The sequence below is a fragment of the Bos indicus genome, chromosome 15, assembly GCF_029378745.1.
Source record: "Bos indicus isolate NIAB-ARS_2022 breed Sahiwal x Tharparkar chromosome 15, NIAB-ARS_B.indTharparkar_mat_pri_1.0, whole genome shotgun sequence".
NCBI classification, from domain to species: domain Eukaryota; kingdom Metazoa; phylum Chordata; class Mammalia; order Artiodactyla; family Bovidae; genus Bos; species Bos indicus.
This window is the reverse complement of record NC_091774.1, coordinates 47174119-47196238: the sequence shown is the minus strand read 5'-3', so window position 1 is coordinate 47196238 and position 22120 is coordinate 47174119. Positions and strand designations below refer to the sequence as shown.

The 22120-nt window shown below is 43.5% G+C and overlaps 1 protein-coding gene across 3 annotated transcripts in view; it reads left to right on the top strand.

Annotated features, from left to right (window-relative positions):
* The window catches only part of DNHD1 (dynein heavy chain domain 1), a 63518-nt gene that overhangs the window by 4463 nt on the left and 36935 nt on the right, over window positions 1–22120 (top strand). For all 3 annotated transcript variants that reach the window (XM_070803760.1, XM_070803761.1, XM_070803762.1), the window contains exons 5-13: window positions 1159–1332; window positions 5504–5707; window positions 5788–5898; window positions 8820–8976; window positions 16581–16835; window positions 16944–17081; window positions 17227–17278; window positions 18951–19216; window positions 19307–19550. In XM_070803760.1, coding sequence (XP_070659861.1) covers window positions 1159–1332; window positions 5504–5707; window positions 5788–5898; window positions 8820–8976; window positions 16581–16835; window positions 16944–17081; window positions 17227–17278; window positions 18951–19216; window positions 19307–19550 — 1601 coding nt within the window. The remainder of the gene's footprint in view (window positions 1–1158; window positions 1333–5503; window positions 5708–5787; window positions 5899–8819; window positions 8977–16580; window positions 16836–16943; window positions 17082–17226; window positions 17279–18950; window positions 19217–19306; window positions 19551–22120) is intronic.

Genomic DNA, 22120 nt, shown 5'->3' with positions numbered 1-22120 from the left:
TGTCCTGATCTAATGTCAAAATCACAAACCCTGTTGTTGATGTGAACTTCACTTAATTTAATTAATTTATTTATTTTTGGCTGTTCTGGGTCTTCATTGCTGCCAATGGGATTTCTCTAGTTGCGGAAACCTGGGGCCACTCCCTGGTTATAGTGCCAGGGCTTCTCGTTGCGGTGGCTTCTTTTGTTGCAGAGCACAGGCTCAGCAGTTGTGGTGCGAGGGCACAGCTGCTCTGCGGCATGTGGAATCTTCCAGGACCAAGGATTGAACCCGTGTCCCCTGCATTGGCAGGTGGATTCTCAAGCACTAGACCACCAGGGAAGTCCCGATGTGGACTTTAGGGATGGCATTGTAGCCCTGGGGTAACTTGTTCTGTTGATCTAGATTTGGGTTAATTAATGGCATGAATATACTTGGACTGATTAAGTCTAAACTGAATTATTCAGAGGGTTTTTGGTTTGTTTTATTTTTGTGCTCTGAGTTTACTCTAACCAAATTTGTTAGTCCAGGTAATTGACTTTTGGCTTCTCTAATAATTAATTTTAATTTAATTTTAATTAATTTTAATTTTATCAGCTGGAATGGTAGAAGGGTAGGAAGACTGATGGTATTGGTGCAGGCTTAAGGGTGCTGAAGGATGTATAGTTGGATCCCAGCTGGGAAGAGATGGATGTGAAGGTGGAGTTTGGGTGATGATGGAGAAAGAGCAAGAAAGAACCCCCAAGCATGGAGATCATGAAGAGTTGGAAAGGAGGTATAATGGGGACAAAGATAAGAGATCTAGAAGGCTAGGAACATTGCCAGAGAGGATATATCTAGGACTGTGGGCTTGCAAGGTGATGAGTTGGGACAGCAAAGTATTCCCATGACTTTTACTGAGTATTATGTAACACTGATGTCATAGTAATCACAATCAATCAGAACGACTACTCATTTATCAGAAAGGGAAGGGTTCTTCACACACAGATCTGAATGACTGCAGCTGCCTGGGCTGTATTTGCTTAGCATGTAAACCTTTGGGTGTAGATGGTTGACAGGCTCTAACAAGGCCACATCAGGCCCTCTCAGGCACCTAATATAGCTCCTTTGTTCACTGGCAGACAGAGGCCACCTGACTGCTTTGCTCTGCCTCTTCTCTCCTGACTTTGTATCATACAGGTCTCAGCTGGACTTGGAAGTTCCTGAGGAGAAGACCCACCAAAAAAGAAGCACTGGCTTCTTACCACAGATTTCCCTCCCGGGTAGCCAGATAATGGCTGTTATGAAGACAGAGAGATACCTGAAGAAGATCCACTTCCTTTATCTCAACGTGGCTCCCAGCCGTTACTTTACGTGAGAGCCCACGCCCAGAGCCCTGACCTGCTCCTCCCACTCCCTGACTTCCCCCTACACTATCTTCCCCTCCTCTCCAGACCTGCTACTTTCCCGTCTTTCCTCTCCCCTCTCATTTCTTCTGTCTCCCGGGTTCCCTCTTTCTTCCCTTCTCCGCCTTCTCTCCACTCTTCACTTCCTCTTGCTCCCCTTTGCTCTCATGGCTTTTCGTGTTAGTCATTCTTTTCTACTTTATGCTCTGTTTTCTTTATTTGGTCATCACCTCAGAAGGGAATTTGATGGTGAATTCTTCTAACTCCAGTGCAAGAATCAGGTGTTCATTTAAATCTTTGTGTTTCACAAGGCATCATTTTCCTTAGACTACTTTCCTTTAACTTTTACCTTTTGGTCCTCGTTTTATCTCTGTGCTATGAAAACAAGTCTTCTTCCGTATGACTCGAGAGTCATTCATTCATTTTCTTCCATTAGATCAAAATCTTAGTATTTTTAAAAGCCCTATTCAAGTCTCTTCTCTTCCCAGAAATATCAGTAGTAATTACCATTAATCAAGCTTTTTTTTTTTTTAATACCTGTGTCATTTAATCCCCACCTACCAGTTAGGTGCCATTATTATTCCATATATGAAATGAGTAGACTGATGCATAGACAGGTTATGTGACTTGTCCAAGACCACATAGTAAGTGGTAGAAACAAGACTGAAACCTGGCACTGTCTTAACTCAAAAGTCCATACTCTTGAGCAGTATCTGATATCTATTTCCAGGAATCTATATATCCTGCATACACTGACCTCTTTCTCCTGAACTTCAGTGGGACTAATGATCTGTACCATCCACTGATTTACTGATCAATTCATTTAACAAGAGCTCACTGAGAGCATTGTGCTCGTTATTAAGCAATTGTCTCTTGGCTCTAGTTCTGCTCTTCTCTCTTTGCTTTGTAATGCTGGGGCTGGGACTCTGTAAACTTCATTTCTCTTTTTTCAGCTAGCTTCCTGTTAGGTTTGATTAACAGGGGGTGCTAGAACGAGACCGGATAGCAGGATAAAAGGAGAAGGGACTTTGTCCTTCCTCTGCTTTTCCTTCATATCATTGCCCCAGAAATGGTCGTTCACTCTGCCAGCAGCAGGCACTTTCTGAAGCAGCCTCTTCCTGATCCTGGCACTGCAAGAGGGATCAATGCCAAACCAAGGGGTAGCGCCTTCCCATGAGAGTTCCGAATCATAGCTCTCCAAGACCCCTCCTCCGAACTCCTCCTCTGAACTCCTTATTTACTAGTAGCAGCCAGGTGGCATTCCTTAGAAATCCAAGTCCCTGTACTACAAGCCCCTCCTCCAAATCCATGGCTTCTGAGAACCCAAACCTCTTTCCTTTGTTCCTCTAATCTCAGGGCTGGCATCCATTTCCTGTAGTTATTGTCTCTGCTCTACCTTAGTTTTCCCTTTTTGCTTTTCAGGTGTCCTCTGACACCTTTTCTGAAACACAGTTTCTTTATTGAGTTCACTTTGTTGAAATGCTGAATGCAATTTCTGTTTTCCTGACTGGACTCTGATATAGTACTTGGCATCATGAGTGGTCTCCGGAAACAATCCTCAAATATGGGTTTCTGATATTGATTTGGTAATGTCCTTGGCCTTGGACAGTACTAGGCTTTTTGCTAATGGGAAATAGCAGGCTAGTAATCCATGACCTGTGGTGACATCACAACTGACTGAATTGTCGCTGTAGTTGAAGATGATGAACTACCTACTGACACCTAGTGGCTGCTACACTTAACTGTCCAGCTGTAGTGACAGTAATGGTAGCAATGTGGGATGGGAGCCCTGTTGACAATGGTGGAGAGCCTATAGAAAGAAAATGACAAGCTTAGGGCTTTCAACTATCAGCTCAGTCATAATCAGAGAAGCAACATATTCAAAGATAATTAGGCACAGAGAGAAACAAGAAACCATGAGCAAGAGAACTAAAAAAGCAGTGAATAATTACAGGGCCCACATCTGCCCAAAAAGAAACACAGTGAAGTGAGTTTTGCACTTGTTGCTGCTTTTCTCCAAACAGAGATTCCAGTAGAGCCATGGTGTGTCAGTTTTACTATATGCTCCGGAAAGATAGAGAAGAAGATCTGACCTTTCATCAGACTCAGAATAGTAAAGAGCAGAAGTGGGTTTAAAGCAGATTTGGTTTTAAAACAAAAGAGCTGGGGGCCCACACCAAGGAGGGAGGTGTTTTCTGGTTCAACCTGTGTTATAACCAGAGTCCCCTCTGGAAGCCCAGGGGATTTAACTTGTGAGTTCTCTTAACGATTTTCACGTTTTATCTAGATACTTTGCCCAGTTTTTCTAGCTGTTCTCAAGGGGAGTGTTGGTCCATATTGCTAGTGCACCTGCAGTAAAAGTGGAAACCTGGCATTTTTTGTTTCACTTTGAGGTTTTCTTTCAGTGTGTTTGCAATTATCAAAATTTTCTTATATTTGTCCTAGATTGCCACACTTGCAAGGACCTCAGTTCCCAGGCAGGGATTGAACCTGGGCCACAGCAGTGAAAGCCAGAAATCCTAATCTCTAGGCCACCAGGGAACCCCCTGTCCTAGATTTTGATTTATACTTAGGGAAGACTATATTCCTTCACTTCCTTAGGGTCTTTGCTCAGCTCTCCCTGACTCCTGCCCTGTGCAGGAAGAATAGCTTCCATTAAGAAGGCCACAGGGGAAGGAGCATCCCCTTGGGAAGTCAGGCCTCAGTTAGGATAGGTAGCTATCCTGTGGGATGCTGCGTAATCCAGCGGTTAAGAGAGGGGGGCTTCAGTCAGATAGATTTGGTTTTTAAATCCTGGGCTTCCCTGGTGGCCCAGTGGTAAAGAGTCTGCCTGCCAATGCAGGAGATTCAGGTTCAATCCCTGGGTGGGGAAGATACCCTGGAGAAGGAAATAGCAAACCACTCCAGTAGTCTTGCCTGGGAAATCCCATTGACAGTGGAGCTTGATGGGCTAGAGTTCATGGTGTCACAAAAGAGTTGGACATAACTTAGCAGCTAAACAACAAAAATTCTTTCCTTAACTGCCTTGTGCAAACTTATGTCTTCTTTTTGTTCAGTTTTCTCATCTGTAATTTGGGGATAATAGTATACTTGAGAAGATCTAGTCACTTTGTCAAAAATGAAATAAAGTTTTTATATGGTTTGACTTACTGAGTTTATTCTGATATCCAAATATATGCCCTTGAGTCATTTGCTTAATAATATATGGGGGGAGTGATGGGAGAGAGAGAGAGAGAGAGAGAGAGAGAGAGGAGGTCGGTTTTACCTTTTAGGCATTATAGGCATTGGACCTGGGACACACAGCTTTTAAAAGGCTAAACATACTTTTAGTGCTTACAAATATTACTGACTCCAAGTTATGAAAAGAAAACCACAGGATAAAAATTAATAAATGCTTTATTAAATGTGCCCAAGCATGGCATTATGGCAACTAGTTTACTTCAACTAGATATAGCATATAATTTATATGTTATATACTTACATATAGAGTGTATTTAATGTGGGATATGGGAGCATTTTCCTGAAATAAGACAAGTTACTGGGATTAAAAGATGGCTCTGGAGGAATTTATCTGGTTCACTAGATGGCAGTTTTCTGCTTTATTGGCCTGTGTCTAGTGTTCTAGTTACCCTTGCTTTCCCCCGGTCCTCAGTTACTCCAAACAGCCTTCCCTGATTATCTCTGCATGTTATTTCAGCGTGTAGGATATACATATTTTATCATTTCTAAGATGTACATTTTTTTCACATTTCAACATTTCTGAAATTGTCATGCACCTTACAAATTGGTGGCATATCATATTGATAGCATTTTTTCTTTTAGTGTTTCATAAAAGAATGCTGCAGCTTACAATTGATAACATCTTAGATTTCATGGGATGTAAGTTCTCTGCATCTGGAGATATGAACTTCTTGGAACTGGCTAGTAGCCTTTTTCTTTCTTCCCACCTGTTTTTGGCTTCCTTTTTCTTAATATCACATCTTTCTGGCTTGAAGAAAATTCTGCTCTCTTTCCCCTCTTCCCACTGTCTTCCGCCTTCCTTTCTGCCTCCTGGTTTCCCCTTTCTGCCCTTCTTTTGTCCCTCCCTGGAGTCTGCACAAGTTCCCAAGGCCCTCACTGATCCGTGCTCTGGTTCAAAGGCCTTACAGCCTGATGGTGGTGCCAGCCAACAAGGTGAATCCCGAGCACTACATCTTCTCTCCCTTTGGGATCCTGCACATACATCCCGTGGAGGGCAGTGAGGCGATGACACTGGGTACCTGGCACCACCACTCTGTCCTCTGGCAACAGCTCCAGCTTATTCCGTTCTTCAAGTATTGCCTCTTACGCAAGGCCTTAGCCAGGTGGGTGATGGTGGCTATGGGGTTTGGGAAGAGGCATCACAAAGAGCCACGGTACACTGTCACTTCCCTCTGGTTTGTAGCTGGAAGAAGGGTGTGAAGTTGCAGAGGCTGCACCAGCATCGGTCTTTCCTAGAGAAACACCTGCTCCTGGCTGTCCCCCACTTTGGAGCTGGGCTGCTCCATGTCAGCAGGTGAGTCTTCAAGTCACAACTTCTATAGACTTTTTAAAAAAGTATTTATTTATTTGGCTGTGCTGGGTCTTAGTTGATCTAGTTCCCTACCAGGGATTGAATCTAACCCCACTGCATTAGGAACACAGAGTTCTTAGCCGCTGGACCACCAGGGAAGTCCCTGCAGTGGACTTATGAAAAGTATTTTATAAGCAGTAATATACATGATCATTTTAGAAGATTTGGAAAATACAAAAAGAGCACAAATGAAAAACTCTTCAGTGTCACCATCTACAGATAACCATGACATTTTGTCACATATTCTTACAGTCTTTTTTCCCATCATATATACAAATGCAATCATACTTTACATAATTGTTATGTAACCAGTTTTTTCCTCTGAAAAATATATTCTGAACATATCCATGTATTAATAAATTTTTGTATCAACTTTCTCCAGATTGTCCAGTTATTAAATATCAAATCTGAGGATGTAATGTAGGTATTTGAAACTCTGCTCTTACCATGGTATTACTTGAATTCTTTTTTTTTTTTTAAGAAAAAGTTTCTCCCGTTTTCAGTTCTTGCTTACTTTGTCTGCACAACTCCTCAACCATTGCAGTTATCTTCTGTGATAGGAGTTGCAAGCTCAGATGCCTGCAGGGCCCAAGGAAGAGCTGTGAAAGAAACACAGTGGGCTGCTTTCAAGACATTAGGGACCATGGCACTGCAGTCAGCTTGGGGATTGCACCTGAAGAGGACAGTCACTACTCAGTTCCAACTGATTCTTACCATTAGGAATATGGATCCAGCACGTCAGCCACGTTATTTTTTCAGGATGACCTAGGAATCCACATTTTGTTGTAAAATCTCTTAATTTTATCTAGTTATCTTTTAATTTTTATTAAAACACCAAAAAGTTTTATTAAAACACTGTGCTGGCCAACTCTTAGTGGTACATACAAAAACTCTTTCATTCTGAATTTGGCCCATGTGCTACCAGTTCACAACCTCAGCTCTAGATTTTCTCCAGTCTAGCTTAATCATCATGGCATAATTGGATGCACAGATCCAAATTTAAGTCCTAAACACTAGCAAGAGACCTTACTCTTTGAGCCCCAGTTTCCTGATCTGAAAACAAAAGATTTTTGCTACTCAGTTCAGTTCAGTTCAGTTTAGTCGATCAGTCATGTCTGACTCTTTGCAACCCCATCAACTGCAGCACGCCAGGCCTCCCTGTCCATCACCAACTCCTGGAGTTCACTCAAACTCATGCCCATTGAGTCGGTGATGCCATCCAGCCATCTCATCCTCTGTTGTCCCATTTTCCTCCTGCCCCCAATCCCTCCAAGCATCAGAGTCTTTTCCAATGAGTCAACTCTTTGCATGAGGTGGCCAAAGTATTGGAGTTTCAGCTTTAGCATCAGTCCTTCCAATGAACACCCAGGACTAATCTCCTTTAGAATGGACTGGTTGGATCTCCTTGCAGTCCAAGGGACTCTCAAGAGTCTTCTCCAACACCACAGTTCAAAAGCATCATTTCTTCAGCGTTCAGTTTTCTTCACAGTCCAACTTTCACATCCATACATGACCACTGGAAAAACCATAGCTTTGACTAGACGACTTTTGTTGGCAAAGTAATGTCTCTGCTTTTGAATATGCTGACTAGGTTCGTCATAACTTTCCTTCCAAGGAGTAAGTGTCTTTTAATTTCATGGCTGCAATCACCATCTGCAGTGATTTTGGAGCCCAAAAAAATAAAGTCTGACACTGTTTCCACAGCTGTTTAAAAAAAAAAAAAAATCACAGTCATAACCAACTCTTTGCAACCCTTTGGACTGTAGCCTGCCAGGCTCCTCTGTCCATGGGATTTTCCAGGCAAGAATACTAGATTAAGTTTCCATTTCCTTCTCCAGGGGAGCTTCCTGACCCAGGGATCAAACCAGCCTCTCCCAAGTCTTCTGCTTTGCAGGTGGATTCTGTACTTGACGGCTTCCCTGATAGCTCAGTTGGTAAAGAATTTGCCTGCAATGCAGGAGACCCTGGTTCTATTCCTGGGTCAAGAAGATCTGCTAGAGAAGGGATAGACTACCCACTCCAGTATTCTTGGGCTTCCCTTGTGGCTCAGCTGGTAAAGAATCTGCCTGCAATGAGGCAGACCTGGGTTCCATCCCTAGGTTGGGAAGATTCCCTGGAGAAGGGAAAGGCTACCCACTCCAGTATTCTGGTCTGGAGAATTCCATGGACTATAGTCTATGGGGTTGCAAAGAGTCGGACATTACTGAGTAACTTTCACTTTCACTTACTTTCACTTTCTTTACTCAACGAACCAGCAGTGAGAATTAAATGAGATGATGAATATAAAGTACCATGTTCAATGCCTCAGTAGGAACTGAGTAAATGGTACCCATATGATCATCCTCTGTTTATCAGGGAGTCCATTTTTTCAAGGATATTTTGAGATGTAGATTTTTCAGGGTGGTTGTGGGGGGAATAAATAACAGAAGTGGGTTTCTTCAGGGATGGTCAGCCCATAGAGAAGATGGAGTTTCTTCACCTCTGATTCTAAAACCTGCCTGTCCGTCTAGACTGTAAAGACCTGCGGCTTTCCTTATTCCAAGGAAGAAGCCTCTGCAGTCTCTCCTTCTAAGTCAGGCCCTAGGATCTCTTTGACCTTCTTTCCTGGCAGAAAGGGTTACCCAGTGTAAACATTTGTGCATACCCCAAACCTTTGCCAAAGAATTCCACAGTCAGGAACACCCTGGGCTTAAACTCTTCCAAAGAACCCTCAAGAGGAGGCTGTCACTGTCAGTCACTGGGAACATTATGCTGTCTCTAAACCTTTGTTAATTCTGGGGTGAGCTGGGCTAGGAATACGTCAAAAGAGTCCAAGGAAGGAGGGCAGAGTCGCCAGCTCTGACCAGTTTAGCCCTTGATTCCAGACTTCTGCAGGAGCTGCACTCTGTGTCCTGGCTCCCCCATGAAGCAGATCAGTGCTACGAGCTGCTGGACCTGAGGCGGGCTCTAGCCAAGGAGAACCACAAGGCTCTGCGGCTGCTCTATCGCTGCCTGCGTCTCTGCACATCCATCCTTCATCTGGTAAGAGGCTCCCATTTATGGTGAGATTTTTCTCCAAGCTGAACACGCCAAGGTTTCAGCTATCTCTTGGCTTAAGCTTCCCAGTGTGTTCTGGACTCTGCAGTGGGCTCAGAGTCTTTGTCCTGTTTACCAACAGCAGCCTGTACTCTAGGTGGATGGATTAGTAACAAATAGGCAGAGGCTTAGAGTCAATCTTTTCCTAAAGGCTTGAGCAGAGTCAAGAAGGAACATAACAATGTCTGATTTTCAGTCATTTGTGCCAGGAGCAGTAGAGAATTTGAAAGTTGGGATCCTGATCTTATGTGTTTCTGGGCTTATCTCGGAACCTCTCGAACTTTTGATAGGTCACCGTGGCTGATAGAAGCATCCAGTCATGGAGTCCTTCCTTCTTGTGCCTACTTTACGTCTGCGGTACATGCCCCCTGTGCGTGCGTGCTCAGTCTCTCCGTCATGTCCGACCCTTTGCGACTCTTATGAACTGTAGCCCACCAGGCTCCTCTGTCCAGGGGATTTTCTAGGCAAGAATACTGAAGGAGGTTAACATTTCCTACTCCAGGGGATCTTCCTGACCCAGGGATTGAACCCACATCTCGTGCATAACAGGTAGATTCTGTACTGCTGAGCCATTGGGGAAACCCTTCCTTATGTATACACCCATATAATAACTACCGGCAGATCAAGATATATAATGTCTATAGAACCTCAGCAAGTTCCCTGGTACTTTCTCGTCAGTGCCTCCACAAAGGTAACCACTGTTATGACCTCTGTCACCATAGATTAGTTTTGTCTGATTTGAAATTTCATTTACTCTTTTTTTGTCTGGCTTTTTTTTTCAGTTCACATTATGTTAGTGAGATTTATCCATAGCACCATAGGTGGTAGCAGTTCACTCTTTTGTATTGCTGTGTAGTCTTTTACTATACAAATGTGCCACAATTTCCGGAGAAGGCAATGGCACCCCACTCCAGTACTCTTGCCTGGAAAATCGCATGGACAGAGAAGCCTGGTGGGCTGCAGTCCATGGCATCACGACTGAGCGACTTCACTTTCACTTTTCACTTTCATGCATTGGAGAAGGAAATAGCAACCCACTCCAGTGTTCTTGCCTGGAGAATCCCAGGGACGGGGAAGCCTGGTGGGCTGCCGCGGGGTCGCACAGAGTCGGACACGACTGAAGCAATTTAGCAGCAGCCACAATTTATTTGTTAATTCTCCTGTTGATGGATATTTGTGTTAGTTCCAGTTTTTTACTATTGTGGATAATCTTATGAAGTTTGTATGTTTTTTGATAGACTTAAACCCTCATTTCTTTGGGGTATATATTCCAGGAGTGGAATTGCTAGAATAGGGTTTAGGTATGTTTAACAGTGCCAAACAGGTTTCTAGAGTAGTTGTTCCAGTTTATATTCCCATCAGACTTCTAGTTGTCCTGTGAGCTCATCAGCACTTGAGAGTGTTGAGGTTTTTAATTTTAACCATATTGGTGAGTGTACGGTTTTAGTTTGTGTTTCTATGATCACCAGTGATGTTGAGCATCCTTTCAAATGTTTATTGGCCATTTTGGTACTCTTTTCTGTGACGTATTTAACTCTTGTTCAGTTTTGATTGGGTTGTCTATTAATTTGTAGGAGTTCTTTTATATATTCTGCATATAAGCCTGGTATCAAATATATAAATATTGTGGACATTTATCCCAGTCTGTGGTTTGCCTTTTTAATGTTTTAATAGTGTCTTTTGATGAGCACACGTTCTTATTTTCTTGAAGCTCATTTTATGATTATTTTTTGGTTAGTGTCCTATCCCGTATTCGCCTATATTTTCTTCTAGAAATTTTATTACCTTATCATTTACATTTAGTTGTATGATCTATTTCAAATTAATTTTTCTGTATGGTGTGAGGTAAGAGTCAAGTTTCATTGTTCTCATTTATGGAAAAGACTGTCCTTTCCCTACTAAATTACAGTGGTGTCTTTTTCTTAAATCAGATGATTGTGTATGTGTGGGCCTGTTTCTGGACTCTCTTCTGCTCCATTAATCTATTTGTCTATTTTAATTATTGTAGCTTAATAATAAGTCTTAATATCTGGTATTGTAAGACCTACAGCTTTTTGTTATTCAAGATTTCCCTAGGTTTCTTAGTTCTTTTAATTTCTATATACATTTTCAGATCAGCTTGTTAATTTCCACAAAATACCTTACTGGAATTTTTTTTTATTCACTTGCTTTAAATCTATAGATCAATTTGGGGGAGAATTGATATCCTAACAATATTTAGTTTCCTAATCAATGACATAGATCTATTGATTTATTTTTATTTCTTTAATTACTTTTGACAAGATTTTGCAGGTTTCCTGTAGAGGTCTTGAATATATTTGTGTTCATTAGATTTATTGCTAGATACTAGACACTTTTTGTTGCTATTATAAATGATATTTTAAAACATTGCTGTTTTGTGATAGTTGCTATACCATATACAAAAATTAATTCATGGTGGGTAAAAGACACAGTAAGTACAAAAAGAAAATTTAAAAAGCTTTCAGAAGGTAACATGAGATAATATTTTTATCATCCCAGGGTTTCTTAAAACAGAAAAATTAAAAGCCATAAAAAACGTGTCTATATTAAAATTCACTTTTTAAAAATCACCATTGAAAAAATGAAAGGACAAGCAAATGCAACACTTGCCACTTCCTGTGCTGCTGTGAGGAGTGGAATGGAACCAGTCCCTGTTGGCAGTCACCCCAAAGGTGGGGTGCAAGGGCAGTAAGGCAGAATCAGTGATCATCACAGCTGGCAACTGAACTGTTACAGAACCAAGCTTATAATCTGTGCTGAATAAAAGCATGCTGCTGTCCATTAAAATGTAGCATTATTGAATAACTCAGATAGATTAGAAACAAATAATGATGTTATATGTGAGTGTTTTAGATACTCATCAATTTTTAAAGAAGTTTCCATCAACTCCTAGTTTGTTAAGAGGTTTTTTTCATGAATGGGTGTTGAATTTTGTCCAGTGATTTTTTTTTTCTTCTTCTTCTATTTAGATGATCATGTAATTTTTCTCCTTGAGTCTGTTAATGTGGTGAATTGTCAGTGTTAGACCACCTTTGCATTACTGGTATAAACCCATTTCCTTCCTTTCTTCCTCCTTCCCTCCTTCAGTAGTTGAGGTGTGGGCTTAACTGTTCCTTGGCATGTGAGATCTTACTTCCTTCACCAGGGCTGGAGCCTGCGTCCCTGAATTGTAAGGCAGATTGTTAATCACTGGACCTCCAGGGAAGTCCCCTAACCAGCACTCCTGATTCCTTGTTTCCTGTTGTTTTTTTTTTCACAGCTCTCATAATTTTTTCATACAATATAAATTTACTATTTATATGTTTATTGTATATTATTTATTATGTTTATTGTATGTACTCCAACAAGATGGTAGGAATTTTTATCTGTTTCATTAACTAGTATGTTTCTATTACTTATTGTAGTGTATGACATACAGTTGGTGCTCAGTGAATGTTTGTTGACTGAATAAATGCCGGGTTTCTATCTATATCTTTCTCCCAAGCAGAATAAAATCTTGGTATTCTTCTAATTTTCTTTTTCTCCTCTTCCTACCTTTCACCCTTCTCATTATGCTTTTTCTGATATCTCCTGGAATTTTAGTCCTACAGTGTTACAAATATTTTTGTTTTATAGCTTCTCATTTAGAATTAACAATATATTTCACAATTTTTTTTTTCTCATTGCAACTTCTTGTAGACCACTTTATCTTCTTGTATTCATTTTCTTCTGTCAGAAATATACTCCTTTTTTTTCCAGAGAGAATCTGTGGATGGTAAATTTTTAGAGTCTTTGTATATCTAAAAATGTCTTTATTCATCTTCAAACTTCAATGATACTATGGTTAGATATGGAATTCTAGGTTTTTAAAATCTTCTTAGAACTTTAAAGATATTGCCCCTAATGGTAAGGTTTTTAAAATGTATGCTGATTATGTTCTGTTGTAGTTATTATTGTTGTTACTTTGTTTTTTTTAATAAGAATCTCCATTTTCTCTCTATTTTTATTATTTTTTTTTTGAAGTATAGTTGATTTACAATGTTTCTTTACCAACTGAGCTATCAGAGAAGCCCCATTAGAAATCTCCTTAGAACTTTAAAGATAATGCCCCTCAGTTCAGTTCCATCACTCAGTTGTGTCTGACTCTTTGAGACCCCATGGACTGTAGCACACCAGGCTTCCCTGTCCATCACCAATTCCCGGAGCTTACACAAACTTATGTCCATCAAGTCAGTGATGCCATCCAACCATCTCATCCTCTGTCATCCCCTTCTCTTTCTGCCTTCAATCTTTCTCTGCATCAGGGTCTTTTCTAGTGAGTCAGTTCTTCGTATCAGGTGGTCAAAGTATTAGAGTTTCAGTTTCAGCATCAGTCCTTCCAATGAATATTCAGGACTGATTTCCTTTAGGATTGACTGGTTTGATCTCCTTGGAGTCCAAAGGACTCTCAAGAGTCTTCTCCAACACCACAGTTCAAAAGCGTCAATTCTTCGGTGCTCAGCTTTCTTTAATGGTCCAACTCTCACATCCATACATGACTACTGGAAAAACCATGGCTTTGACTAGACAGGCCTTCATTGGCAAAGTAATGTCTCTGCTTTTTAATATTCTGTCTGGATTGATCATAGCTTTTCTTTCCAAAGAGCAAGTGTCTTTTAATTTCATGGCTGTAAGTCACCATCTGCAGTGATTTTGGAGCCCCTAAAAATAAAGTCTGTCACTGTTTTCATTGTTTCCCCATCTATTTGCCATGAAGTGATTGAATCAGATGCCATGATCTTAGTTTTCTGAATGTTAATTTTTAAGCCAACTTTTCCACTCTCCTTTTTCACTTTCATCAAGAGGCTCTTTAGTTCTTCTTCGCTTTCTGCCATAAGGGTGGTGTCATATCTGAGGTTATTGATATTTCTGCATATCTGCATATCTCAGGTTATTGATATTTCTCCCAGAAATCTTGATTACAACTTGTGTTTCATCCAGCCTGGCATTTCACATGGTGTACTCTGTGCATAAGTTAAATAATCAGGATGAAAATATGTAGCCTTGATGTACTTCTTTCCCGATTTGGAACCAGTCTGTTGTTCCATGTCCAGTCCTAACTGTTGCTTTTTGACCTGCATACAGATTTCTCAGGAGGCAAGTAAGGTGGTCTGGTATTCCCATCTCTTGAAGAATTTTCCACAGTTTGTTGTGATCCACAGTCAAAGGCTTTGGCATAGTCAATAAAGCAGAAGTAGATTTTTTTTCTGGAACTCTCTTGCTTTTTCGATGATACAACAGATGTTGGCAATTTGATCTCTGGTTCCTCTGCCTTTCCTAAAACCAGCTTGAACATCTGGATGTTCATGGTTCACATACTATTGAAGCCTGGCTTGGAGAATTTTGAGCATTACTTTACTAGTGTGTGAGATGAGTGCAATTGTGTAGTAGTTTGAGCATTCTTTGGCATTGCTTTTCTTTGGGATTGGAATGAAAACTGACCTTTTCCAGTCCTGTGGCCACTGCTGAGTTTTCCAAATTTGCTGGCATATTGAGTGCAGCACTTTCACAGAATCATCTTTTAGGATTTGAAATAGCTCAACTGGAATTCCATCACCTACACTAGCTTTGCGCATAGTGATGCTTCCTAAGGCCCACTTGACTTCACATTCCAGGACGTCTGGCTCTAGGTGAGTGATCACATCATCATGGTTATCTGGGTCATGAAGATCTTTTTTGTACAGTTCTTCTGTGTATTCTTGCCACCTCTTCTCAATATCTTCTGCTTGCATTAGGTCCATACGTTTCAGTCCTTTATTGAGCCCATCTTTGCATGAAATATTCCTTTGGTATTTCTAGTTTTTTTGAAGAGATCTTTAGTCCTTCCCATTCTATCGTTTTCTTCTATTTCTTTGCATTGATATAATGTCCCTAGTGGTAAGGTTTTAAGTAGATTATACTCTATTGTAGTAATTATTGTTGTTGTTAGTGTTTTTTTTAGAATCTCCATTTTCCCTCTATTTTTATTATTTATTTAATTTTTATTGATGTATAGTTGATTCACAATGTTGTGCCAATCTCTGCTGTACAGCAAAGTGACTCTATTTTACACACACACACACACACACATATATATATATACATTCTTTTTAAAATATTATTTTCCATTATAGTTTATCCCAGGATATTGAATATAGTTGCCTGTGCTATACAGTAGGACCTTGTTGTTCATGGTTTTATCCTTGGTGTCACTGGTAAGTCCTCTTACAATGTGAGATGATACCTTATTTTTATAAACATTTACAATGGAACTAACCATGCCAGACTCTGTGTTAAGCAGTTAGGGTTAAGTGTGACAGAAGCAAATAAGGAGTAAATTCCTTGGAGAATTTACAGTGTGGTGGACGAGTCACATGAATTGATAATGGTGCACTGGACTAAGGATTATGGTATAGGAACCACTGGATGTTGAGGGCATTGCTAGAGCATGGAAGAGGACACCTCGCCAAGTATCCAGGGCAAGTTTGTATACGACATGCCTAGCTTAGGTTTTAACTGCCTTGTGTCTGGGTCTCAGAAGACTAGGATCTGAGCTCAGGGTGAGCAGAATTCAATTCATAGCTACCTCATAGTTCTCACCACAAGCTCTGTTGATCATCAAAAAGGATAGGAGAGCAGCAGGGACAAAAGGGTCCATGTGGCCAAACATACCTTCCTGGTGTCTCCCCTCTGTTCCTCATCAGGACAGGCCAGAGAGGTGGCAACTATCAGCACTCTTGTAGGCTGAGGAACTTCCCAGCTGTGAGATGAACCTACAAAGAAGCTCCCAGGCTTTTATCCCACATTTCCCATCCCCCACTAGAAAGCCTATGTCAGTAGCCACAGAGAGCTTCTGCTCTCACAGAAGGCTATGTTATGCTGGTCAGCATGCCATATCACCCAGGCCTAGTGACTGGACACCATAACCTGGAATAATTACTGAGCCTTATTTGTTGAATATCTTTTTTTTTTCTTTGTCTAATCTATGCATGGCAAATCTCTCTATTTACACACGCACAAACTTTCTATTTGAGTTCCCCGCCGGGGGCATTGGAGGAGACCCTGGTTTGATTCCTGAGTTGGGAAGATCCGCTTGAGAAGGGATAAGTTACCCACTCCAGTATTCTTGGGCTTCCCTGGTGGCTCAGATGGTAAAGAATCCACCTGCAATGCAGAAGACCTGGGTTCAATCCCTGGTTTGGGAAGAACCCCTGGAGAAGGGAACAGCTACCCACTCTGGCTTAGAGAATTGCAAAACTGAGCAACTCTCACTTCACTGGGAGCATTTGGCAGACAGGCCTGGCCTATCAAATCAACTTATTGTAGCCTCTCAATATATGTTCTCCATTTCACATCTTCTCTGGTCACTTAAAGATTTCCAGGGCCAATCTCTACTAAGAAGCAGCCCTCCATCTGCATATCTAGGGTCAAGGTTTTAGACTCTGAGACCCAAGAGCTTTGCAACAGACCAGTGGGTGGCCAGTTTGGTCTCCATCCCCCTTTCTCCAGTGAACTTTCCACTCTCCTGACAGATCCACGAGGATACATACCACATGCAACAGGGCCTGCAGAAGCGGCTGAAAAACTGCAAGAGGATCAGGACAGACCAGACCTCCGTGTACCTTCAGAAGGTGCAGTGCGAGCAGCTGGAGCAGAGGCTGAAGCAGGCGGAGGCCTGGTTGCTGCAGATGGGACAGCTGGCCCGCTTGGTAGACTATATGATCTGCCAGAACCTCGTGTCCATCATAGAGGAGGAGATAACCTCTTTTGTGGCCAACATCCTGCAAGTGAGGTGGTGGATAGCATGGGGGAAGGTGGGCAGGCAGTCAGGGGCCGACTGGTGGGGAGCAATACTGCCCTCTGGCCCCACAACCTCTCCTGACCTTTCTTTACAGGCCCCAAGGCAGAAACCTTTACTCTCAGCACAGCTGGTCTTTGACAGTCGTGGTCAGCTGTCTCATGAGCCCTGTATTGAAAATATGATCCAGATTTTAACTGTGGGCCTAAGGTCTACGAAGGCCTCTGCCCTGAAGGTATTATGGCTTGGGCAGGGGGCTGGCTGGAGGAATTCCCTACAGGGAATACCCTGTTCCTATTATCTAGAATCAGAAGCACTCAACCTGGTCTGAACCCTCATTGTTTGCTCTTTCTGCCCCTTCTTTGCACCTTGGCATGAAGGTAATGCAGTCTACAGACCTGAAGGCCTTCTGGGAGTCCCTGTATATTGAAGGTATTTAAGGAGCCCTAGGCAGTGGGAAGGAAGGGTGGAAGGAGGGAGAAGGGCACATGCAGTGTCCTCATGGCCATAGAGTCAGGCACTGGACATGGATGGAGCAGCTCTAACCTGGGTCTGAACATGTGTTGGGAGGTAGGAGGGTAGAGGCATGTTTTTGCTCCTCGTGAGTGTGCCAATGGGATTTTGTGATGGGTGCGTGCTTTGTATGTGAGAGAAGAGAGTCAAAGATAACTTCAAAGTTTTTGATTGGACAACCTGGAAGAATGGAGTTCCTGTTTACTGAAGTTGGAAGACTGCATGAGGAGCAATTTGGAGGGGACTGGGTGGAGGTCAGAGCCCATTTGCGGCTGTTAAAAGTTTGAGGTGCAAGGTAGGCATCTAGGTAGAGGTGTGGACTCTGCAGTTGTTTAAATGGGATTGGAATTCAGGGAGAGATCTGAGTTAGACACAAATTCCAGAGAAAATAGATGGTGTTTAAAACCATGAAACTGGGTTAGTTCTAGAAAGTGAGTCCTGATGGGGAAGGGAAGAGATCTGAGGACGGGCCCTTGGGAGGGGGCACCGTGGTGTTTACGTGTTTGCTGTATGAATCTAATTTATGAACATTTTGATGCCTCTTCTCCCTTTTTGTGCAAATCTTAAATACCGAAGTTGGCAATTAACCAGTTTCTAAGAATTAAGGCGTGTCTGACTCTTTGTTACCCTGTGGACTGTAGCCCACCAGGTTCCTCCGTCCATGAGATTCTCTAGGCAAGAATACTGGAGTGGGTTGCCATTTCCTTCTCCAGGGGATCTTCCTGACCCAGGGATCGAACCCAGGTCTCCCGCATTGCAGGCAGATGCTTTAACCTCTGAGCCACCAGGGAAACCCAAGAATTAAGGCGAAGGCTGGGTTCAAGGATATTCCTTAAGACAGGTGCTGAGGACTGGCTTGCTCAGCTTCCTTCCGCACCTCCTCCTCTGTTCTGCATTTCTGAGACTGCGTTTCTCAGACCTCCTCGAGGCTGGGAGTCATAGGTTATTTAGAGCTATATGTGACTTCAGTTCAGAATTGAGGTAAGTAGGGGAGAGAGGCAGGACGCATGCCATCTGTTCTGCTGGTGGGGCTCGTAATCATTTATGATCATGTGTTTATGTAGCTGGTGGTATGGCAATGACATCCCAATTTGCCAGGCAGCACTAATCCCTGGACACATGGCCTAGAGTGGTTTTGTTTTTCAGTTCTTGCAGTCATTCACAACTCATGTAATTTTATAAAAGAATTGCTTATACTGGGCTTATACTGAGCTACTTATACTGGGCTTCCCTGGATTGGGTAGATCCCCTAGAGAAGGGAATGGCTACCCAATCCACTATTCTTGCCTGGAGAATCCATGGACAAAGGTGCCTGGCAGGCTACAGTCAGTGGGGTTGCAAAGAGTTGGACACGACTGAGCGACTAATGCTTTCACTGCATATGCTAGCTGGAGTAAATTTTGCTGTCTGCATCTAAACCCTAACAGATTCCCTGACACTATGCTTATGATATAGATGTATGTGTAAACTCACTCTTGAATAGAGAATGTGTAAGGTGTGTAATGTGTGTGTCCACACTCAGGGTAGAGGGAGAGGTTGTATATGGTCCCTGGAGGGCACTCATGGACAATCGTGGTATGTCCCCCACTAGACGAAGATGAAGAAGACTACTCAGACTCAGACTTCATGATGCCCAAGTTCCAGGGCCAGCCCAGCGATGCTGTGGACGTCTTCTGTGGCCCGAATATAGGATTGGTGTGGCCCTGGAAGTCTCGCACAGTTACTGAAGCCCTGGAGGTCCATGGGCACCGGCTTCGGGGCCAGTACTTACCCCTTGATTATAAGCAGCTGCAAGAGGACCTGGACAACAGCTCCCAAATCCAGCAGGCACTGGCTGTCCAACAGGCCCTGCTGGAGGTGAGGACAGAGGTTTAAGGAATGGGATGGTGGCCACCAGTTCCTGTCACAGCCGCCCGCCTCTGCCCTAAACCCCTTGTCTGCCTCTAGGACATGCTGCAGGAGGTGCAGGAATTCTGCAGGGATTATCACTGGATGACAGGCGTTTATGAGTTCCTGCAAGCCTGGGGGTGTCAAAAGCTGGAGTCTATGAGAGGTTATCCTATCAAGAACTACGTGATGCTGGTGACCCGCCTGAACGCTTGGCAGGCCCAAGTCTCCAGGATACCCATGGAGTTGATCACAAGAGGCAGGCTGCTGCTGCTGAGCTGCCACAACATACGGGCGGAGATGGGTGAGTGCTGCTTAGCCTCCGTTCTTGGCTTTTTAAAATTTTATTTATTTATATATTTGTGGCTGCACTGGGCCTTCGTTGCTGCATGCCATGGCCTTTCTCTGCTTGCAGCGAATGGGGACTACTCTCGCGTTACGGTGGCCCTCGAGTAGGGGCTTCTTGCTGCAGTGGTTTCTCTTGTCGTGGAGCACAGGTTCTAGCCATGCGGGCTTCAGTAGTTGCAGCGTGCGTGTATGCTCAGTTGCTAAGTCATATCTGACTCTTTGCGACCCTTATGAACTGTATTCTGCCATCCTCCTCTGTCCACAGGGTTTCCCAGGCCAGCATACTGGAGTGAGTTGCCATTTCCTCCTCCAGGGGATCTTCCTGAGCCAGGGATCGAACCTGCATCTCCTGTCTCCTGGGTTGTCAGGAGGCTTAACCACTGAGCCACCTGCGAAGCCTGGTAGTTGCGTCCTCACTGGTTGTGGCACGTGGGTACAGTTGCCCCATGGCATGTGGAATCCAGGGATGGAGCCTGTGTCCCCTGCACTGGCTGGCGGTTTCCTAACCACTGCATCACCAGCGAAGTCCTATCCTCCCTTCTCTCTTTCGCCTTCTGTACCGTATCCACATGGCCCTTTGGGCCTTCAGCGTCCCCCAGAGACCTTTGGTGCAGGAACTAGTAGAGCCTCGCAAAGCCCCAGGTCCCATCCTTCCCTTTGCCAGCTGTCCACTACAGGGGACGGCCTCTCCATCTGTGTTGGCCCAGCTCATCCCCCACACTTCTCAGGAAAGGTATCTCTGTCACCTGACATTTTCTCTTCTTATGGTGTGGAAGGAGTCAGACCAAATGTGACTGAGGAAAATCTTTGCTTGCTCCTTAGGCTAGAAGAATTCAGTTTCTTTACTGAGACCCTCAGGAATCAAGGGTGCCCTCTCTCCACATGTAGCAGTCAAAATCGACACCACGATTTGTATGTATAAAAAGTTACTCTCTTTAACTGATCTTGGCTTGTGCTGTAGCCTTAAATTCTGCTGATGGTAAAAGAACAGACAGTTGGCCCTCCATATCTGTATGTTCTATGTCTGTGGGTATAATTCCAGAAAGTCTCAAAAAAGCAAAACTTGAACCGACAACTGTTTATATAGCATTTACACTGTATTTACAACTATTTACATAGCATTTACATCGTTTTAGGTGTTTTAAGTAAACTAGAGATGATTTAAGGCGCTTCGCACGTGGCGCTAGTGGTAAAGAATCTGCCTACCAACGCAGAAGACATGAGATGCAGGCTCAATCCCTGGGTTGGGAAGATCTCCTGGGGGAGGGCATGACAACCCAATCCAGTATGGTTGTCTGGAGAGTCCCATGGACAGAGAAGCCTGATGGGCTACAGTCCATGGGGTCACACAGAGTCAGACATGACTGAAGTGACTTAGCACACAGCACAGAGATGATTTAAAGTACACAGGGGGTCATGTATAGGTTATAAACAAATACTATGCCATTTTATAAGGGAACTGAGCATGTGTGGGGTTTGATATCCTCAGAAGTCCTAGAACCAATTCCCCTAAGGACAACTGTATTCCAATTGAAAGTGAACACATTTTTTTTTTCCATTTAAAGTAGGACTTTTGGTCTAATTCAGTCTATTTGGGGTAATTGGTCAATTCAAAATTCATACTACGGTTCTGGGTTGTTCTGTTTCTCAAGCGTCCTCAGCTCACTTTCCTCCCAGGGTGGCACCTGGCATTGGAGGGGGCTTCAGGGCCGTGTGCTCTTCTTGGCTGGCTTCTGTTGACTTCCATGAGGTCTCTGCCCTCCTTCTGACCTTGCTGCTTCCGCTGCAGCTGCGTCCTGAGCTGGAGTAGCTGGCCGGTGTTCTCTCAGCTGGTAGGAACCCAGAGGGTCTGCCCTTGCTGACCTGGCTCTGCACTGGCTCCTGTTGACACCACATGTCCTTGACGTTTTAGTGAACCCTTCATCCAGTCTTTGTCCTAGGCTGGCCACCCCCATAGCTTCTGCTGAAGGGCCCCTCGCCCCTCAACCCAGGAACACCATCCGGGCCTGCTGGCTATCAACTCTCCACTGTTTCCTGTATCCACTGCCGTCTGAGAGCTGTGGGGTCTTGGGAACATTAACTTTGATCCTCTTTCTCATGCCCTGGTTTCTGCTCTGCTGTGACTGTCTCATGTCACACGAGTATAAGGGCACCCTGCAAGTCATCTCCCCAGAGTGACTACATGGAAAGTGGAGCTCAGGCCCACTTGCTATCTATTCGCCCCTCAGCCCATCTCAGTTTCCCACTTCAGGTGTCTACCTACCCACACGAGCCCAAGGCCCAGTTGTTGGTCTCCCTGGATCTCTGAGAAGTCTGGTTTAAGACGTAGCCTCGTTCCTCTTTTCTCTTCTTCCCTTCCTGTGGGAAGCGTGTCTCACACTACAGTTTGCTGGCTAAATGCCTCCACCCAGGAGATGGCTGTGGAGAGACACAGAGCACAGTAGATTGGGAAGCTGGTTCCTCCAGGAAATTGAGAGGTTCTATTTTGTGACCTAACATCCCCATATGGCAATGTCTGCTTTCTGC